General features: G+C 45.9%; 1 protein-coding gene across 1 annotated transcript in view; it reads left to right on the top strand.

Moving 5' to 3' along the window:
* The window catches only part of col14a1a (collagen, type XIV, alpha 1a), a 129,345-nt gene that overhangs the window by 20,391 nt on the left and 91,454 nt on the right, over positions 1 to 17,500 (top strand). Inside the window, 9 exon segments of the mRNA XM_056602830.1 lie at positions 9,528 to 9,683; positions 9,979 to 10,098; positions 10,346 to 10,510; positions 11,997 to 12,161; positions 12,871 to 13,037; positions 13,808 to 13,937; positions 15,682 to 15,827; positions 16,491 to 16,615; positions 16,617 to 16,759. Of these exon segments, the coding sequence (XP_056458805.1) occupies positions 9,528 to 9,683; positions 9,979 to 10,098; positions 10,346 to 10,510; positions 11,997 to 12,161; positions 12,871 to 13,037; positions 13,808 to 13,937; positions 15,682 to 15,827; positions 16,491 to 16,615; positions 16,617 to 16,759 (1,317 nt within the window).

Genomic DNA, 17,500 nt, shown 5'->3' with positions numbered 1-17,500 from the left:
ACTTAACACTACTTATAATTTCACCACATGAATTTCCCACTAGAGTCATTTCCAGCTGTGTTTTATCTACTTTCAAAGGGAAATAATTACAGATAGTGTTGTTTGGATTAAGCTGAGATCCTGTGTCAGCTACAAGTGGTGGATATGTGGCTGCTTCCTTCTGTCAGGGACTTGGATTCACCAAGCAGTCGGACGCTTGCGGGAAAAAACGACAAAATATCTTATCGGAAGGGCCATTCATTTAGACGGCGACGGCGTTTTTGGGGCTTAATAACGCAAAAATCTGAAACCACACTCCAGTGTGGAAAACTTGAATACGCTCCGCCGTAGCGTTTCCGTCTACACTGCCAAGACGCGAACCTCTGCTCAGATCTGCTCCCGTCGCGTTCGCGTTTACGTCGCATACATGCGCCAGTACAGGGAAATAAACAAACATGTAATATTATTTCCATGCGTCGGACCTTCAAGCTGCTATTGCAGCTCTAATAAACTTACAGGAATCTTTCCACGAAATGCACAGGATATGTACAGATAGTATTACTGAACAGATAAGGATCTCTTTGGTTTTCGCGGCGCGGATAAGAGAAGAAGGAAGATTCTACGCATGCGCTCAGACATGGCGGTGTTGTGTGATAGTCTATCACAGCACCACCTAGCCACCTGGCATGCATATACCCAATCGAATTCCATACACTTTTGATTTCCTCCCGAAATCGCTAGTCTAAACGCAGAATAAAAAGTGAAGACGCGACGCCACTTTTGCGTCTTCTGTTCAGACCGTCATCATGTTAACGTAGCCTGAATATAATCTAAGAAAATGTGTCTACATGCTATTGCTATCGCTGTCTATGTCATTTTGGTGATTTGGTAACATGGATACATGCGCATTTAAACTAGGGGAGGTTGGGTGATAAGTGAAACTAAGGAAATGCATTCAACAGGCAGTTTAACGAAACAGACAGACTTAGAGGTCTCCTTTTATTTATGCCAAAATACAACCTGTTCACATTTTTTTAATTAAAAGTGATTTATGCAATTTTGAAACCTACACGTAGTCCCTTTATAACTTCAATCCCCCCTGGATGGGGTTAAAAAAGCTGGTAGACAAAGCATAACAGATGGCTACTTTATTTGTTATTCCTTCGTAATGGGAATGCTGAACACACTCGATTAGTTCTCTTTGAGTGAGACCTTTTTCTTGTTTGTTAATTAGCGCGGCTTTTTAATGTCCTCTTTATTGTCATCATTTTATAATTTATCCAAGGCCACTAATGTGGCCGTGGATTAGTTTACTGTCCCATTATCCACTCAACAGCCAATCTAAGTTCTCCCCCCAGCTATTTTAGCTGGTTTAATTTCACCCCCCCCCCCCTCCAATATGCTCCACTGTAAATATTGAGGCGAGCCTTAGGGGGAGCATGGGGTTCATTAGGTTGTATTATGTCTTACAACACTAATATGTAATGACGCAATCCACGGATTAGGCTCGTCTGTGTCACGGCTTGCGAGCGGAGGGGAACCCGAAAGCAGAGCTCAGACTTCAGGGCTTGTTCACACTACCTCCGTCCGTCGACGGATCTCATTGACTTTGCATGGGGCGCTCACGAAATGCATTGTGGGTCCGTCCGTCCATTCGGCTCCGTAGCCTGCGTCAAAAAGTTGAGAAATGTTCAACTTTTCAGGCAGCCCCGGATCCGTCGGCCCATCAGATCGCGGTTATGCAAATACACTCCACGCGTTTCCTGGATCCATTTTGCAATAACAAGCAGGAAGAAGCAGGAGAATCCGGCCGTTCTATATTTTCTGAAAGAAATATGGAATGATAGGATTGTTTTTAGTCACCTGTTGTTTGTGTCATCTTTTGTACTTATCCATACATCAGCTTTGTAGCGGGAAGCGATTTGATTGGCTGCAGTATGCGTCTACAAATACTAGTCCCCTATACTCAGATACACCCTCGGCCATCCGCCGACGGACGCATGTAGTGTGAACAAGGCGTCAGGGTAGGAGCGAAAGGAAGCTTTAGTTTGCGTACACACGCAGAACACAAACAAACCGACAACGCACTAGGAACCAACAAACTGGGGCAGACACTGAGGAGCTCAAATACGAGGAGGTACACAGGTGAACAGAATGATTAATCAGCACAGGTGACGCACGTCACACTAATGACACAGGGAGGTCACTGGGCGAGGCAGGTCAGGGACAGGGCTGTGGCATGAGTGTCGTGGGTGTGTCCCCTTTGCTGATTGGTAATTCTGTTCACCAGTGTTCCGCATAATTCAGATTCAGATTCAGATTCAGATTCAGAAAAACTTTATTGTCTGTCGTAACAGAAAATCATCTTTGACGTGGCTCGACATACAAACATGAAAATGTACTGATAGGCATTCATACAACCACATTGATCTCTGAGAGCACACACAGTGTGTATAGATCTTAAAACAAGTATAAATATTAAAAACTGTAAAAATAACTAAATAAAAGCTGTGGATATGTGTAAAGTGTAAAGTGACAGTGCGTCAGGGTTCCTTTGTCCATTGTTCATTGTTTATTTAAGCTGTTTATGGCAATGGGTATGAATGAGTTTTTGTGTATGTTTAATGTTAATTAAGTTCCCTCATTTCCGGGCCCAGTTTGACACTTGCCTGCTCGTTTGTTTTGTCTGTGTGTGTTCATGGAGTAAAGCCCCTTTTCGGAGCTGTCCTGAGTCTGACCTCTGCGTTCGCGGTCAACTCCCTGCGCACGCCGTGACGGTATGGGCTAGCGATACACAGAACAAAATAGACACCCACTTTGCAATTACACTGGAAACTCGTCAGCGCCATTAAATACAAACTAGAGAGGTTACAGGTAGCAAGATGGAAGGAAGTTAAAGAGTCCAATACAACCGTAGCAAAGGAAACAAAACAGAAAAATAACTATAAGTAAGAGAGAGGAGCCGCAGCTACGGTATGACCCAGCAGGCGTTTGGGTCTGTCTGTCTGTCTGTCTGTCTGTCTGTCTGTCTGTCTGTCTGTCTGTCTGTCTGTCTGTCTGTCCGTCTGTCCGTCTGTCTGTCCGTCTGTCCGTCTGTCCGTCTGTCCGTCTGTCCGTCTGTCTGTCTGTCCGTCTGTCCGTCTGTCCGTCTGTCTGTCTGTCTGTCTGTCTGTCTGTCTGTCTGTCTTCAGTGAAAGTGAACAAACAGGCTTTGGATTAAAGATCAAACAGCAAGGTGTGCACTCCTAAAAAACAATATCGGCTTACACCCCACACCTCAGAGGATGACACACACACACACACACACGCACACACACACACACACACACACACACACACACACACACACACACACACACACACACACACACACACACACACTCATACACACAAACACTAACATATGCACGCATACACACACACACACACACACACACACACACACACACACACACACACACACACACACACACACACACACACACACACACACACACACACACACACACACACACACACAGACCTGTCTCTAAGCTAACCCGGCTGTTCACGCTCGACAACGTCGGTGAGTCAGCGGTGGACGGGGGGGCGCGGAGACGGCCCCCGTCATCCCGCCTGCTCTGTGACGTGATTGGACGGAGCGAGTGTAAAACGTGTGGAAACAAGCGATTGAGGAGGTCAGCGATCCACACTCGGATCCCTTCCAGCCCCCCATCCCGACACACACAAACACTCACACACACACACACACACTCACACAGTGTCTCTTGGGTGGGGCTGTGTGTAAGTGCGTGTGTGTGTGCGTGTGTGTGTCTGCGTGTGTCTGCGTGTGTGCGTGTGTGTGTGTGTGTTCTAGCATGTGCTCACGCTACCGGGATGATCACACTAGGGAGGAGCGCACGATTCACCAGGATGCTTTCTTCTGGAGCTTCTAGCACTCGACTGAACCGCTACTCCCACGGAGCAGTGGAGTAAACCTGGACTCCCCTCGGCCGCGGTGACGCCTCACAGCAACCCTGCACACGCATCTCTCCTCCCCATTTGATCACACAGCCCCTCGCCAACTATTTGAAGGGTGGAGGAACCCCCTTGCTAGCAGGACAGCTTTGGCCCTCGAGTTTCAAACAACGTTCGGCTCCAGTGGCAAAGACACATTTGTTTCCATGAGAGATAGTGCAAGGCTGTGTGGAACAGGGTACCAACTCATGTCACACCTTTGCAACCGATAAAAAAAAAACGACCATTCTGGAAAACCACCCGGAAGTAGCAGTCTTCTTGTATTTGGAGAGAACTTCCCCAATTCAATAACTTTTACATTTGAGTCAAAAAAAGGTCAAGATCCAGTCTCCAAGAGACACAAACCGAACCACTTTCAACTGAAGAAGGGATTTTGCGGTTGACTTGCACTTTAAATATCATTTACACTGCTGCAGTGAGTTCCACAGTCTGACGTTAAATTCAATTCCATTCAAATCACTTTCTTTTTCAGTTATACTTCACATGTCAGAGAGTACAAGGTTCTCCCGGGCTGGGAAAGGCCTACTCCTGTTAGGTAACATGATTATCCTGCTTCAGCCCGAAAAAAAAAAAAATGCATGAGTCACAAATTAGATTTGTTTTTGTGAAAAAGATTTTAGTACTTTGAAAGTGGTTTTAGAGACGGGAACGGAGTGATCACAAAAGGGACAATCATGAATCACCTCCACGGAACAGCTCAGTTTGCTGGGCTTGTGAACGATAAGAGGCAGAATCTACCTGTTGCAATCAAAGCAGATGGAGGCCACGCAGAGTTTGTGGTAGAAGTGATGGTGCGACGTTGCGTTACAAATTAATTGGAAATATTGAGACTGAAAATGGTGTTCAGGTTCAAAAACAAGGAAAACAAGCGAAAAAAAAGAACAAAATAGAAATAATTATAAATAAAAAATGCTGAGCTAATTAAGATAATACAAAATAAGATACCAATTTATTAATCCCATAGGGAAATTCGCCTGAAAAATGAATTGTATTTGAAAATCGGATACATTTCATCAATAAAATTCAATTATTTTTTCTAAAGAATATTATTCTACAAAAAAATGAATAATAACGCCATCCTTCGTGAACCCTCCATATAGGATCACGGGCAAAGCGGGAAGCAGACAAGGCGTCTCTTTCGACAGCAGGGGAAGACGCAGCAGCGCCGCACAGTAACGCTAGCAGCCTAGCCGCGGCATCTCATCTGCATGCCTGTCGCTGTCCTCAATGTTAAAGCCAGACTCTGAAACACTATCACTGCGGCGCGGGGAAATAAAAGTTAACCAGGGGCAGATTGAAATGACAGCACACTGGGCCTGAGCCCCGGCTGCACAGAGGTCAGCCGTAAATCACTGGTGGCTGGGATGAAGAAACACGCTTAGAGAGGGAGATGATGGAAAAGAGAGAGGTGGGGGAGGGAGGGAGGAGAGAGAGAGTCAGGGGAGGGAGGGTGGGAGAGAGAGAGAGTCAGGGGAGGGACGGAGGAGTGAGCGAGTCAGGGGAGGGAGGGAGGAGAGAGAGAGAGAGTCAGGGGAGGGAGGGAGGAGTGAGAGAGTCAGGGGAGGGAGGGAGGAGAGAGAGAGTCAGGGGAGGGAGGGAGGAGAGAGAGGTGGGGGAGGGAGGGAGGAGAGAGAGAGTCAGGGGAGGGAGGGAGGGAGAGAGAGAGAGTCAGGGGAGGGAGGGAGGAGAGAGAGGTGGGGGAGGGAGGGAGGAGAGAGAGAGTCAGGGGAGGGAGGGAGGGAGGGAGGAGAGAGAGGTGGGGGAGGGAGGGAGGAGAGAGAGAGTCAGGGGAGGGAGGGTGGGAGAGAGGGAGAGAGAGGGGAGGGAGGGAGGAGTGAGAGAGTCAGGGGAGGGAGGGAGGAGTGAGAGAGTCAGTGGAAGGGAGGGAGGAGAGAGAGAGTCAGGGGAGGGAGGGAGGAGAGAGAGTCGGGGGAGGGAGGGAGGAGAGAGAGAGTCAGGGGAGGGAGGGAGGGAGGAGAGAGAGAGAGAGTCAGGGGAGGGAGGGAGGAGAGAGAGAGTCAGGGGAGGGAGGGAGGAGAGAGAGAGTCAGGGGAGGGAGGGTGGGAGAGAGGGAGAGAGAGGGGAGGGAGGGAGGAGTGAGAGAGTCGTGGGAGGGAGGGAGGAGAGAGAGAGAGAGAGAGAAGGACAAAGAGAGAAATAGAGGATAAGCAGACAGCCCAGTGGAAGTGTCCTTAAATGGCTGCATGCGTGTGTGTCTGTGTGTGTGTGTGTGTGTGTGTGTGTGTGTGTGTGTGTTTGTGTGTGTGCCTGCGTGTGTGTGTTTGTGTAGTTGCGGTACATAAACATCCCAGAAGTGAGGAATTAAAGAGCAATCAGCCAGGCTTTTAATTAGTCTGGTCTTTTGTGGTCAGGAGGAGGCATATATGTGCTTGTGTTTTCTGTCTGCACAAATCTGTTCATATGTTTGTGTTTTGGTATGTCAATACATTTCTTTGGCTTGTGTGATATCATGTTATTTGTTTGTGTACATGCATCCGTGCGTATGTGTTGAGGTGTGTGTGTGGAGGTGAAGGGGGGGGGGAGTGAGGGTGCGTGTTTGTGTGTGGGTGCGTGCGTGCGTGTGCGCGCGTGTGTGTGTGTGTTAGCATGTGTTCTATTTATAGCATGGAAAGCGAAGGAAGAGAATTAGAATATTCTAATTCACTCATTCACGACCGCCTTCATGTTTGTCCACCTCAACGTTTGACTGGCTGGCTGCCTGTTCGCCCGGCTGCTTTTCCACTTCACGGTTTCCATGTCTGCCTCCGTGTGTCCGTCTGCCTCAGAGTCTCAGCCCCTCCCTCATTAAAACAATTTATGCTTTGCTTCTCTAGCCTTGTCTGGTCCTAATATTAGTTAGCATAGCAACGGAGACAGTAACGAAAAAATGAAACGCTAAAAAAAACAAAAAGCGAAATATTTCTTCCAGACAACTATTCAAAAAACGATAAATTGGCTGTGTCTCTATCTGCCGCAGCCTGACTGTCTGTATTTTTAGCCAGCTCTGTCTGTTAGTGTTTTCGGTTGAGACCGTATGCCTAAAGCAGAGGGATGGGCCCCACAGTAGCTCCTGGTGTATTGTTCACCGTTTGTGTGGGCCCTGTCCACAAAACCACCACACGTTTGATCAAAACATGCCACCTAAGCCGGCACACAAACAAAGTATTAGCCTGTCAAGCTGCCTGTCTGAGTTAGTGTCATCGCGGAGGATTGTTTTGTGGAGGCTTCTCCACCAAATCCCGTGTCTCACGCGAAAGAGGACTGGGGAAGGGTGCGGGCGCCACTGACAAAGGATACGAGGTTCTCCATTACCTTTACTAGGTCATAAAAGAGGTTAAAATATGTCCAATAAAAGTCTGTAATAGCCAAATTCGAGTAGAAAGATGTTAATTTTGGGGGGCCTGAATTGTTGATGAAAGACTCAAGATTTTAATGCTTATATTCTCAGGGCTTAAAGAGCCATACCTGTGTGATCCTTATTCATCCTCTTCTCTTCAAAACCGTGCATAGATGTGCATGCCTCTGGCTTTGTGGGAAATTGCACAAATAAGTATACTTATTTGTACAAGGGGGCTGATGTTGTGACAGTTGTAATGTATTTCCCTACATTTCACCATCATTCCCTACATTGTGAAACGCATTTGTGTTTTTCTGTTGGATGTTTGTGTTGGTTTGTGTGTGTGTGTGTGTGTGTGTGTGTGTGTGTGTGTGTGTGTGTGTGTGTGTGTGTGTGTGTGTGTGTGTGTGTGTGTGTGTGTGTGTGAAAGTATGGTTGTGTGTGTGTGTGTGTGTGTGTGTGTGTGTGTGTGTGTGTGTGTGTGTGTGTGTGTGTGTGTGTGTGTGTGTGTTGAAATAACAAACCGACCAAAACCATTTAAACCAAACTGTTCAGTTCTGTTCAGGCTTCTCGCTGGTCTTTGTTCAGTATTCAGCTTTTTGCCATTTCGTAGAAGCGACCACGCAAGATAAACTTCCATACACCATATGGGCTTCTCGGTTTTGTACTCCCTCTCTCTACTCTTAATTTTCTCTTCCCTCGCTTTCCTTATGTTCCAATGCAAAAAAATAAACTGAAAGATAAGCACACCGTCCGGCCTGTATACTAAGCTGTTTGAAAAGCGCAGTTTCTTTTTAGCTAAACAGCACAACTATAGGCTTTTGAGTTTGTGTTGCCCAGGGATTTCCCAAGCTCTCTAGTTTCTTTGAAGTTGGTTCCCTAAAGATACTCCAGGGAAAGCCACATAGTTCAAGATATCGATCGTTAAATCATTAGATAGACAGGGAACAGGTGTGCCTCGTTGCTGCTCTGAACCAATCAGGGCTCTGCTTGTCTTGTAACTAGCAAAACTCAACCCTGCCCCTCCATTATGTAAATGATTCGCTACCCTAGCAACAGTTATATTGAGAGTTATATTGCCAGGATACTTACGAGTAATTCTTCATCATTTTTTTTAGCATGAACAATATAAGCAATAACATCCAGATATGCAATCCAATTCTGGAGCAGCGACGTGACAGGAGGCAGATGTAACCTGTTATAAATCACGGTCTCAGTGGATGTTTCAAGGGAACAGTCTGGCTCAGTAGACCTCTACTTTTCTTAAAAAATACAGCATCGGTATTAAAAAGAACCTTCTTCTTTTGTGAGCAGGACCTTTAACACCTCCGATGAGTTATACTTAAATCTGCAGCACATGGGCTGCTGGTAAAGTTTCAGGTTTTAACGTAAAACAGACAAAAGTACCAAAAGCAATCTGCAAACAGAGGCCTTGGTTCATAAAATAAATGTTTTTATTAAAACTTACTTATGGTTACTTTATGGTGAGGGCTTGGGGGATGTCATGTTACAAAGATGACAATGCAAAAAAAAGACTGTGTAATAGATAAGTAATAAATTCAAGTTAGACTATAATAACAATAAGGAGAACACATGGCTATGCTATTTTGTCCCTGTGATTTGTTTTTCCCGAGCACCGTTTCTCTTTGAGTGTAATGGTGAAACGGTGACGGTGTTTGTTCTGTGAGAAGTACCCTGTTCCCATTATAATTGCTTCACCACTGCCATTAAGCCCTCCTCTTCTCCAGATGGAAGACTCACGCGGGACAGAATACCTCCAGTGTTCTGGCTCGCATAATAGTTCCAGTCTGTGGTGGTTTCTATAATTTAGCTCTTTTTATGCATAATGTAGATCATTTTCGCCAATATATGCTGAAAATTCTCGTTTGTTTGTATTTGCTAATAAAGAGGACCTAGGGACTGCATAGCTGTTGCCTCCTGATGAAAAACAAAAAACGAATTATATCTCGTTTTATGAACTTTAAAAATATACATATTTTATGTTTTCTCCTCTATTGACCTGTCTTGGAGCACAGGGTTAAGATGAGATAACTTTTACGATTAATATTCATGAATGGGAAAAACTCTTTTATCATCTACAATCCCATTGTCAGTTAACCTTAAAAGTCAAATAACAAAATAACCTTTTGCCAGAGCTCGGAGAATAACATCCCGGTTCTCTTCTTGTCTCCAGTGGACCCGTTCGTTTGCCACACGGAGGCGGTCGCCGACATCGTCATCCTGGTGGACGGCTCGTGGAGCATCGGCAGGATCAACTTCCGGCTGGTGCGCCTGTTCCTGGAGAACCTGGTCAACGCCTTCGACATCGGCATCGACAAGACGCGCATCGGTCCGTTGCCGTCTCTGTGTCCTCCTCTGAATCTGTTAAAAATGACAAGCCAACTCCATCTGGAAGCAATGGCAATTATTGTTTCGAATGCATTGTTTTTATGACTAAAAAGTGTATACATTAGTGTGTTTATTAGTAAAATGCCCTGTCTCATTTAAGCCAACTGATTACTTACATGTCCGAAGCTTTTAGACCCATATGTGATATTGTTGCTGCGTACATATTTGAACTTCATGGATGACATTGATATGCTGTATGTATGATGTGTCTGTGGATACATGTCTGTCTCTCGTAGGTCTGGCTCAGTACAGCGGGGACCCCAGGATAGAGTGGCATCTGAACGCCTACACCACCAAAGACACCGTGATCGACGCCGTGAAGAATCTGCCCTACAAAGGAGGCAACACACTTACCGGTAGACACCTTTCTTCAAGCTTTGGGGTTATGTTCATTTCAAAAGAGGTGTCGCAAGTCGCATTTCCACAAAGGAATTCTTGTTAAGCCTTAATTAACGTCCGTGTCTCTAAACTCTTCCTCTCCCAAACCCTTAATTTCTCTCTTTGTACTTCCGTCACCTCGTATTTAGATATGAATTCCTTATCTGGTTCCGCCCACTCACTCGTCTCTGTTTCATTCTTCCCCCCGCCCCATCCCGTCCAAAGGCCTGGCGCTGACCTACATTCTGGAGAACAGCTTCAAGCCCGAGTCAGGATCCAGACCCGGCGTCCCGAAGATCGGCATCCTGATCACGGATGGAAAGTCCCAGGACGACGTGGTACCCCCTGCGGAGAGCCTGCGAGACGCCGGCGTGGAGCTGTTTGCTGTCGGTGAGACGGATCCCTGCTGCTCCTAATCCTAAACTATCTGGTTCACTTACAAAGCAACCCAGTGATCCTCAATACTATCCAATTCGCATGCACATCAACCCTTAATACTTTCTAGTTCAACCCTTAATACTGTCTAGTTCACATACACCTTAACCCTTAATGCTATCTAGTTCTTACTCTTAATACTAACTTGTTCAAATACACAGTAACCCTTAATACTAGCTAGTTCACATTCAAATCAACCCTTGATGCGTTATAGTACAAATAGACAGTAACCCTTAAAACTATCTAGTTCAACCAACAACTTAAGGTCCACACAAATAATAAATCAAAATGAAAGTTAGTTTACGCAAAAGAAGACATGTCTTGAGCCAAAAACAAACAACAGACTTGGCAGGACAAATTCAGTGTATGCGATCGAAAATGGAAGATTGCAGTGCAGACCTAAGCTCGAAAACAGTAAAGGACCAAATCACATAACGTTAAGAACTAATTCCAAACACACACACACATGCACGCACTGACACACAAACACTCTCACACTCACACCCATGCACTGACACACACACACACAAACTTTATTTCTTCTTCTTCACTGCTGGTATTTATAGTCCTGCTGCTGACTGGGAATCCAATCAACACACAGGCCACGCCCCCCCATCCGTAGCCAATCACCAGTCTTACCTAAGAATCCAATTTACTTTACAGCAGACAGGCACACACAGACTGGGCAGACGGAGAGACTGGCACATAAAAAATGACAATAACACATATAGGACTATGGGCACATTTTGAAAAACACATCCGATCCATCTATTGCATCAGCTGTCAGTTACAACATATTCGCCCTTACTGGGACACAAAAAGAGAACAGATAGTTGAATAAAACAAGTTTATTTGTGGGTGTGAATGTGTGGCGGTGTCAGGGGAAATTAGATTTCAATGCCACAGTGAGAATTATAAAGATATATATGTATATATTCACAAAGCCAAATATGCAGGCATCCCTTGCATTTCGATCGTGTTTCATATTGATCTAATAATATACGCACCATGAGTGTTAAAAGCGGCAGTGTGTGTGTGTGTTATTTTCATGTTGTGTGTCTGCATGGTCTTGTGTTGTTTTTAACGTGGTCTCTGAGACATGATGTGCATAAACATACACGGGATTGAATGGATAAATGTTGAACAAATGCAAAACTGCCAAAACGTACATCTAGCTCTGATATTAATTGGCAGTGCATTCCTTTTTTGTATGCAAGAGCCTCTTTGAGTGGCACAGTGGGAAATGGAAGTTGCCAGTGATTCATCTGTTGAACTAAACCGCATTGAGACTCTATTACCGCTCCACATCGGTGGAAAGGGGTCGATAACGCATTTGCATGGGATCTTAAAAAAACGACATTGAGGAAATAAAGTAAGTGAGTGTCTTCCTACTTCCTACCGCTCAACGAGTGCCCACTTTGTCGCCGGGTCGACCGTGTAGGTGTGAAGAACGCAGACGAGAACGAGCTGCAGTCCATCGCCTCGGAGCCGGATGAGGGACACGTGTACAACGTGGCCGACTTCAGCATCATGAGCTCCATCGTGGAAGGGCTCACCAAGATCGTGTGTGAGCAGGTGCAGCACCAGGACAAGGAGATCAAGACCAGTAAGAGCCTAAGGAGCGAGGGGGGAGTGACGCGTGATGGAGGAGATGTTGTTGCTGGTTAGGCATGTAGTGGTCTGAGAACCACAGATTTTTTCAGTCGACTGAATCACCCATGAGAAATTGTGAAATATATTAGTTTAGACACGTTTGGTTAGTTTAAGACTTGATCAATCCCACACAGGATATTTGGGGGTCACACAGCAGAAAGTACTGGACAGTCTTAATTAATGATAGGAAAACTAATAATAATTACAGCCCAGAAAATACATCTTTAGACACGGTCTATGGACAAATATTAACATAAAAAATAAGTCCAGACCAACCAAACACCATGTGCCAAATCAAAACTGATTACTTAGTGTGTTGGCTGCAGTTTGTACCATAAGCAGCCTTGCATTTATAACGTACGATAAGTGTTGGCTGTTGTATCACAGGCAGCTTCACACTTATAACTTAAGATAAGTGTTGGCTGGAGTTTGTATCACAAGCAGCCTCACACTAATAACTTAAGATAAGTGTTGGCTGGAGTTTGTATCACAAGCAGCCTCACACTAATAACTTAAGATAAGAGTTGGCTGCAGTTTGTACCATAAGCAGCCTTGCATTTATAACGTACGATAAGTGTTGGCTGTTGTATCACAGGCAGCTTCACACTAATAACTTAAGATAAGTGTGGCTGGAGTGTGACGGCCCCCCCTCCTCCCTCCAGAACTCCCTCTAGAGCCGACAGAGCAGCCAGAGACCGGCGCTCCCTCGGACTTCCTGGCATCCGAGGTCACGGCCAACAGCTTCCGGGTCACGTGGAGCCCCGCCCCCGGGAGGGTGGAGAAATACCGAGTGGTGTACTACCCGGCTCAAGGAGGGAGACCGGACGAGGTACTGTTATGAATTATGATTATGAATATTGTAAGGTGTTGAGTTGCATTTACATTAATAATAGCGGCTAGGAAAAAATGTGTACAGGAAAAAATGTGCTGCATGGTGTACCAGATAATAATAATAGAATAATATTATTATAATGGTTAAGGGATTATAATAGAGGACGGATTTATAGTGGTTACATAAAACACGTGTGTCATGTGTTCACATTGACTACCACACCCAGGGTCATGGACTGACTCATAAACCATGTTTAATGGAAGCTCTTGACTAACACAAGTACCCCCCAACCGTACACTATTATCATATTGAAGTCCATCTCGTTTGACTGGGCATCATCAACTGCTCTCTCTCTCTCTCTCTCTCTCTCTCTCTCTCTCTCTCTCTCTCTCTCTCTCTCTCTCTCTCTCTCTCTCTCTCTCTCTCTCTCTCTCTCTCTCTCCCTCTCTCTCTCTCCCCTCTCTCCCTCTCTCTCTCTCTCTCACTCTCTCACTCTCCCCCTCTCTCTCCCTCTCTCTCCCTCCCCCCTCTCTCTCTCTCCCCCCCCCTCTCTCTCTCTCCCTCCCCCCTTCTCTCTTGCTCTCTCCCCCCTCTCTCTCGCTCTCCCCCCCCTCTCTCTCTCTCCCCCCCCTCTCTCTCTCTCCCTCCCCCTCCTCTCTCCTCGCTCTCCCCCCCCTCTCTCTCTCCCCCCCCCTCCCCCTCTCCCCCCCCCCCCTCTCTCTCTCCCCCCCCCCCCCCTCTCTCTCTCCCTGTATTTCTCCTCTCAGCTGGTGGTGGACGGTGGTGAGAGCTCCGTGCTGCTGGAGCACCTGAGCTCCCAGACGCTCTACGAAGTGGCCGTGTTCGCTGTCTACGCCACCGCCGCCAGCGAGGCCCTGAGGGGGTCCGCAGACACCCGTGAGTTCATGCACACACACACACACACACACACACACACACACACACACACACACACACACACACACACACACACACACACACACACAAGAACACACACACACACAGACACACACAGACACACACACACACACACACACACACACACACACACACACACACACACACACACACACACACACACACACACACACACATAGACCCTCACATAGCCACATACACACACCTACATGTACACTAGGGGTGTGCCAAATAATCGTCATGACGATGCATCGCGATTCTAATTTTCACGATCTACTGCATCGATTGTTGACGCCAAGAATCGATTATTAATTTAAAAAAATGAATAATTAAAATAATAATTTTTTTATATAGTTTTATAAAGCCTATTCACTTTTTGTGGCATCAGTTTGTCCTCTTATGTTTATGAAATGATATTGTTGTTATAATGGCAGCTACTTCCAAAAGGGGAAATGTTTGAATGTTTTCATTTAATTGGTTTAAAGGACCACTGAGGCCATGTAAACGGCACTGATTATCCTTATTTTGTTATTTTAAGTTTTATAGATCCTTAGCACTTCTTGTCAGTGTATCCAGTAATAGTCGTTTCAATAAATACAGCTATGTATGAATTGAGCTGCTTTGAGTTATCAATTGAACACACTATCCAGATCATACACAGCCAGTCAGCCACTGGTAATGGCTTAATTTTTTTTTAACAGTGTTCAGTGAAAATTCGCAATGCATCGCAATGCATCGCAATAATTCAAGTATCGCGATGCATCGTGATAGAATCGCATCGTGGCATGTGAATCGTGATACGAATCGAAACGTGACTTCTTTGGCAATACCCACCCCTAATGTACACACAGAGATACACACAGAGTATGCCTCTGTGCCAATATCGCTTGGTCTCACTCACAAACAAAAACACACACACACACACACAACATTCCAGCCACTTCCATCCAGACACTATAGTCTTAAAAGTCACCTTCCATACACTATAGTGACCATGGTCACCTTCTGTACACTATAGTGACAATGGTCACCTTCTGTACACTATAGTGACCATGGTCACCTTCCGTACACTATAGTGACCATAGTCACCTTCCGTACACTATAGTGACCATGGTCACTTTCTGTTCACTATGGTCAGTGATGTCACTATATTAACCATCCGGTCACTATAGTCACTATCGTCACATTCCAGACAGTATGCTAAGTACCCATAGGAAGTCTGTTTTGATTGAAATTCATAAAGCATGACAGAATGTTATGCAGCTTGCTTTGAAATTGTACCCTTGAAGCAATGTGTAACAACATTTCTAAAACAATTTGAATTTAAGTCCTAAATGTATGCTAATGCCATGCATATTAAACATCGGTGTTAATGGATGTCAAACAACAATTGGCAACTACAAAATGTCCCTATTCTGTTTGTTTTTTGTGTGTGTGTGTCTGTGTCTATGTGTGTGTGCGCGTGTCTGTGTCTCTGTGTGTGTGTGTTTGCGTGTCTCTGTGTCTCTATGTGTGTGCACCTTTCTGTGTCTGTGGATCTCTCTGTGTCTTTGTCTTTATGTGTGTGTGTGTGTGTGTGTGTGTGTGGTGCGTGTCTGTGTTTCTGTTTGTGCGTGCGGGCATTCCTCTGTGTATGTATGCACACATCTGTGTCTCTGTGTGTGTGTGTGTATATGTCTCTGTACGTGTGTGTGGTTCATTGTGTGTGTGTGTGTGTGACCAGTTGTCCTAGCGACGGTGAGCAGGCTGGAGCTGTTGGACATGAGCCCCAGTGCGATGCGGGCGCGCTGGTCGGCTGTGGCGGGGGCCAGCGGCTACATGCTGCTGTACGCACCCCTCACCGGGGAGGGGGACGCTGAGGAGAAGGAGGTACACACGCGGGACCCCGCGTTCACTTAGGAGGGGCTTATCACTCTGACACATGTGTCTGTGTGTCTGTGTGTGTGTGTTTGTGTGTGTGTGTGTGTACTAACATGAACGTCTGTGTGTTTGTATGGGACTTAGTGTGAGCTTGTGTGTGAGCTTGTGTGTGAGCGTGTGTGTGTGTGTGTGTGTGTGTGTGTGTGTGTGTGTGTGTGTGTGTACTAACATGCACGTCTGTGTGTTTGAGTGGGACTGTGTGTGTGTGTGTGTGTGTGTGTGTGTGTGTGTGTGTTTTTGTGTGTGCGTGTGTGTGTGTGTACTAACATGTAAGTCTGTGTGTTTGAGTGGGACTGTGCTTGTGTGTGTATGTGTGTGCGTGTGTGCATGCTCCTCTATGTGTGTGTGTGTGTGTGTGTGTGTGTGTGCATTTGTCCATATTCTTATTCATGTGTGCTTGTGTGCTGTGCCTGTGTGTCTTTGTGCTCACACAATCGTCTGTGTGTCTGAGTATCATTCTCCTTGTGTGTGTGTCGCTTCATTTGTTAATACATGTGAGCGTCTGTGTGTATGTGTGTGTGTGTGTGTGTGTGTGTGTGTGTGTGTGTGTGTGTGTGTGTGTGTGTGTGTGTGTGATTTTGTGTGTGCGTGTGCATCTCCCCGACACACCAGCTCAAGGTATCAGAGGCCATCACAGAGCTTGAGCTGGAGGGTCTGATCCCGGACACGGAGTACTCTGTGACGGTGTACGCCCTGTACGGGGAAGAGGCCAGCGACCCGGTGACGCACCAGGAAACCACCCGTGAGTCCACTGAGACCCCTCATAGCGTCGCACAACAGCACACAACACAACAGTTACGGCCGTCATGTGGCTCAGGGGGTAGGGCGGGGTAACCGGAGGGTCGCTAGTTCGATCCCCGGCTCGTCCTCTCCCGACGCTGGCTGATGCCTTGCATGGCTGACTCCGTCGTCGGTGTGTGCATGAACGGGTGAAAGTTAGGCAATATTGTAAAGCGCTTTTACAATATAGCCAAGGGCTGTATAAATCTAGTCCATTTACCATTTTCCATTTAACAAAAAAAAGCATAGGATAACACGTTGCGTTCAATGTCCTCCCGTTCCATTCCAGTTGTGAGTTTCTTGTTGTCTGTAATGAAATGTGAGAGGAGTTTGAATGGGGTTAATATACAGTAAAATATGCTTTTTCTTTTGAAGCACCACAAACTTTTGGTTTTCCTTAAAAATTAGCCTCAAGCAGAAGTGTTTTAATCATCAGTAGTTCAGCGACTACATTCCATTCGAAAACATTTATTGTAATATGCTTAGGAAGTCTCTCTCTTGCACATTTACGCATGCACACAGACACACACACACACAAACACACACACACACACACACACACACACACACACACACACACACACACACACACACACACACACACACACACACACACACACACACACACACACACACACACACACACACACACACACACACACACTCAAACAATAAAGATTGGGATTGTATATGTGAAATAATGGGAATTAGTGCACCCACACAACTGAAGAGCTTGTAGATATCAATTATAATAACGCCGGAAGCTGCTATACAGCAACACGTGGGCTTTCACCCTTTTTCTTTATGAGTGAATACATTCTCTCATCAGTCACTGTTTCATG

Source organism: Gadus chalcogrammus, chromosome 11 (genome assembly GCF_026213295.1).
Source record: "Gadus chalcogrammus isolate NIFS_2021 chromosome 11, NIFS_Gcha_1.0, whole genome shotgun sequence".
Lineage (NCBI taxonomy): Eukaryota > Metazoa > Chordata > Actinopteri > Gadiformes > Gadidae > Gadus > Gadus chalcogrammus.
The sequence above is the reverse complement of the archived record's forward strand: the minus strand, read 5'-3'. Positions and strand labels throughout refer to the sequence as shown.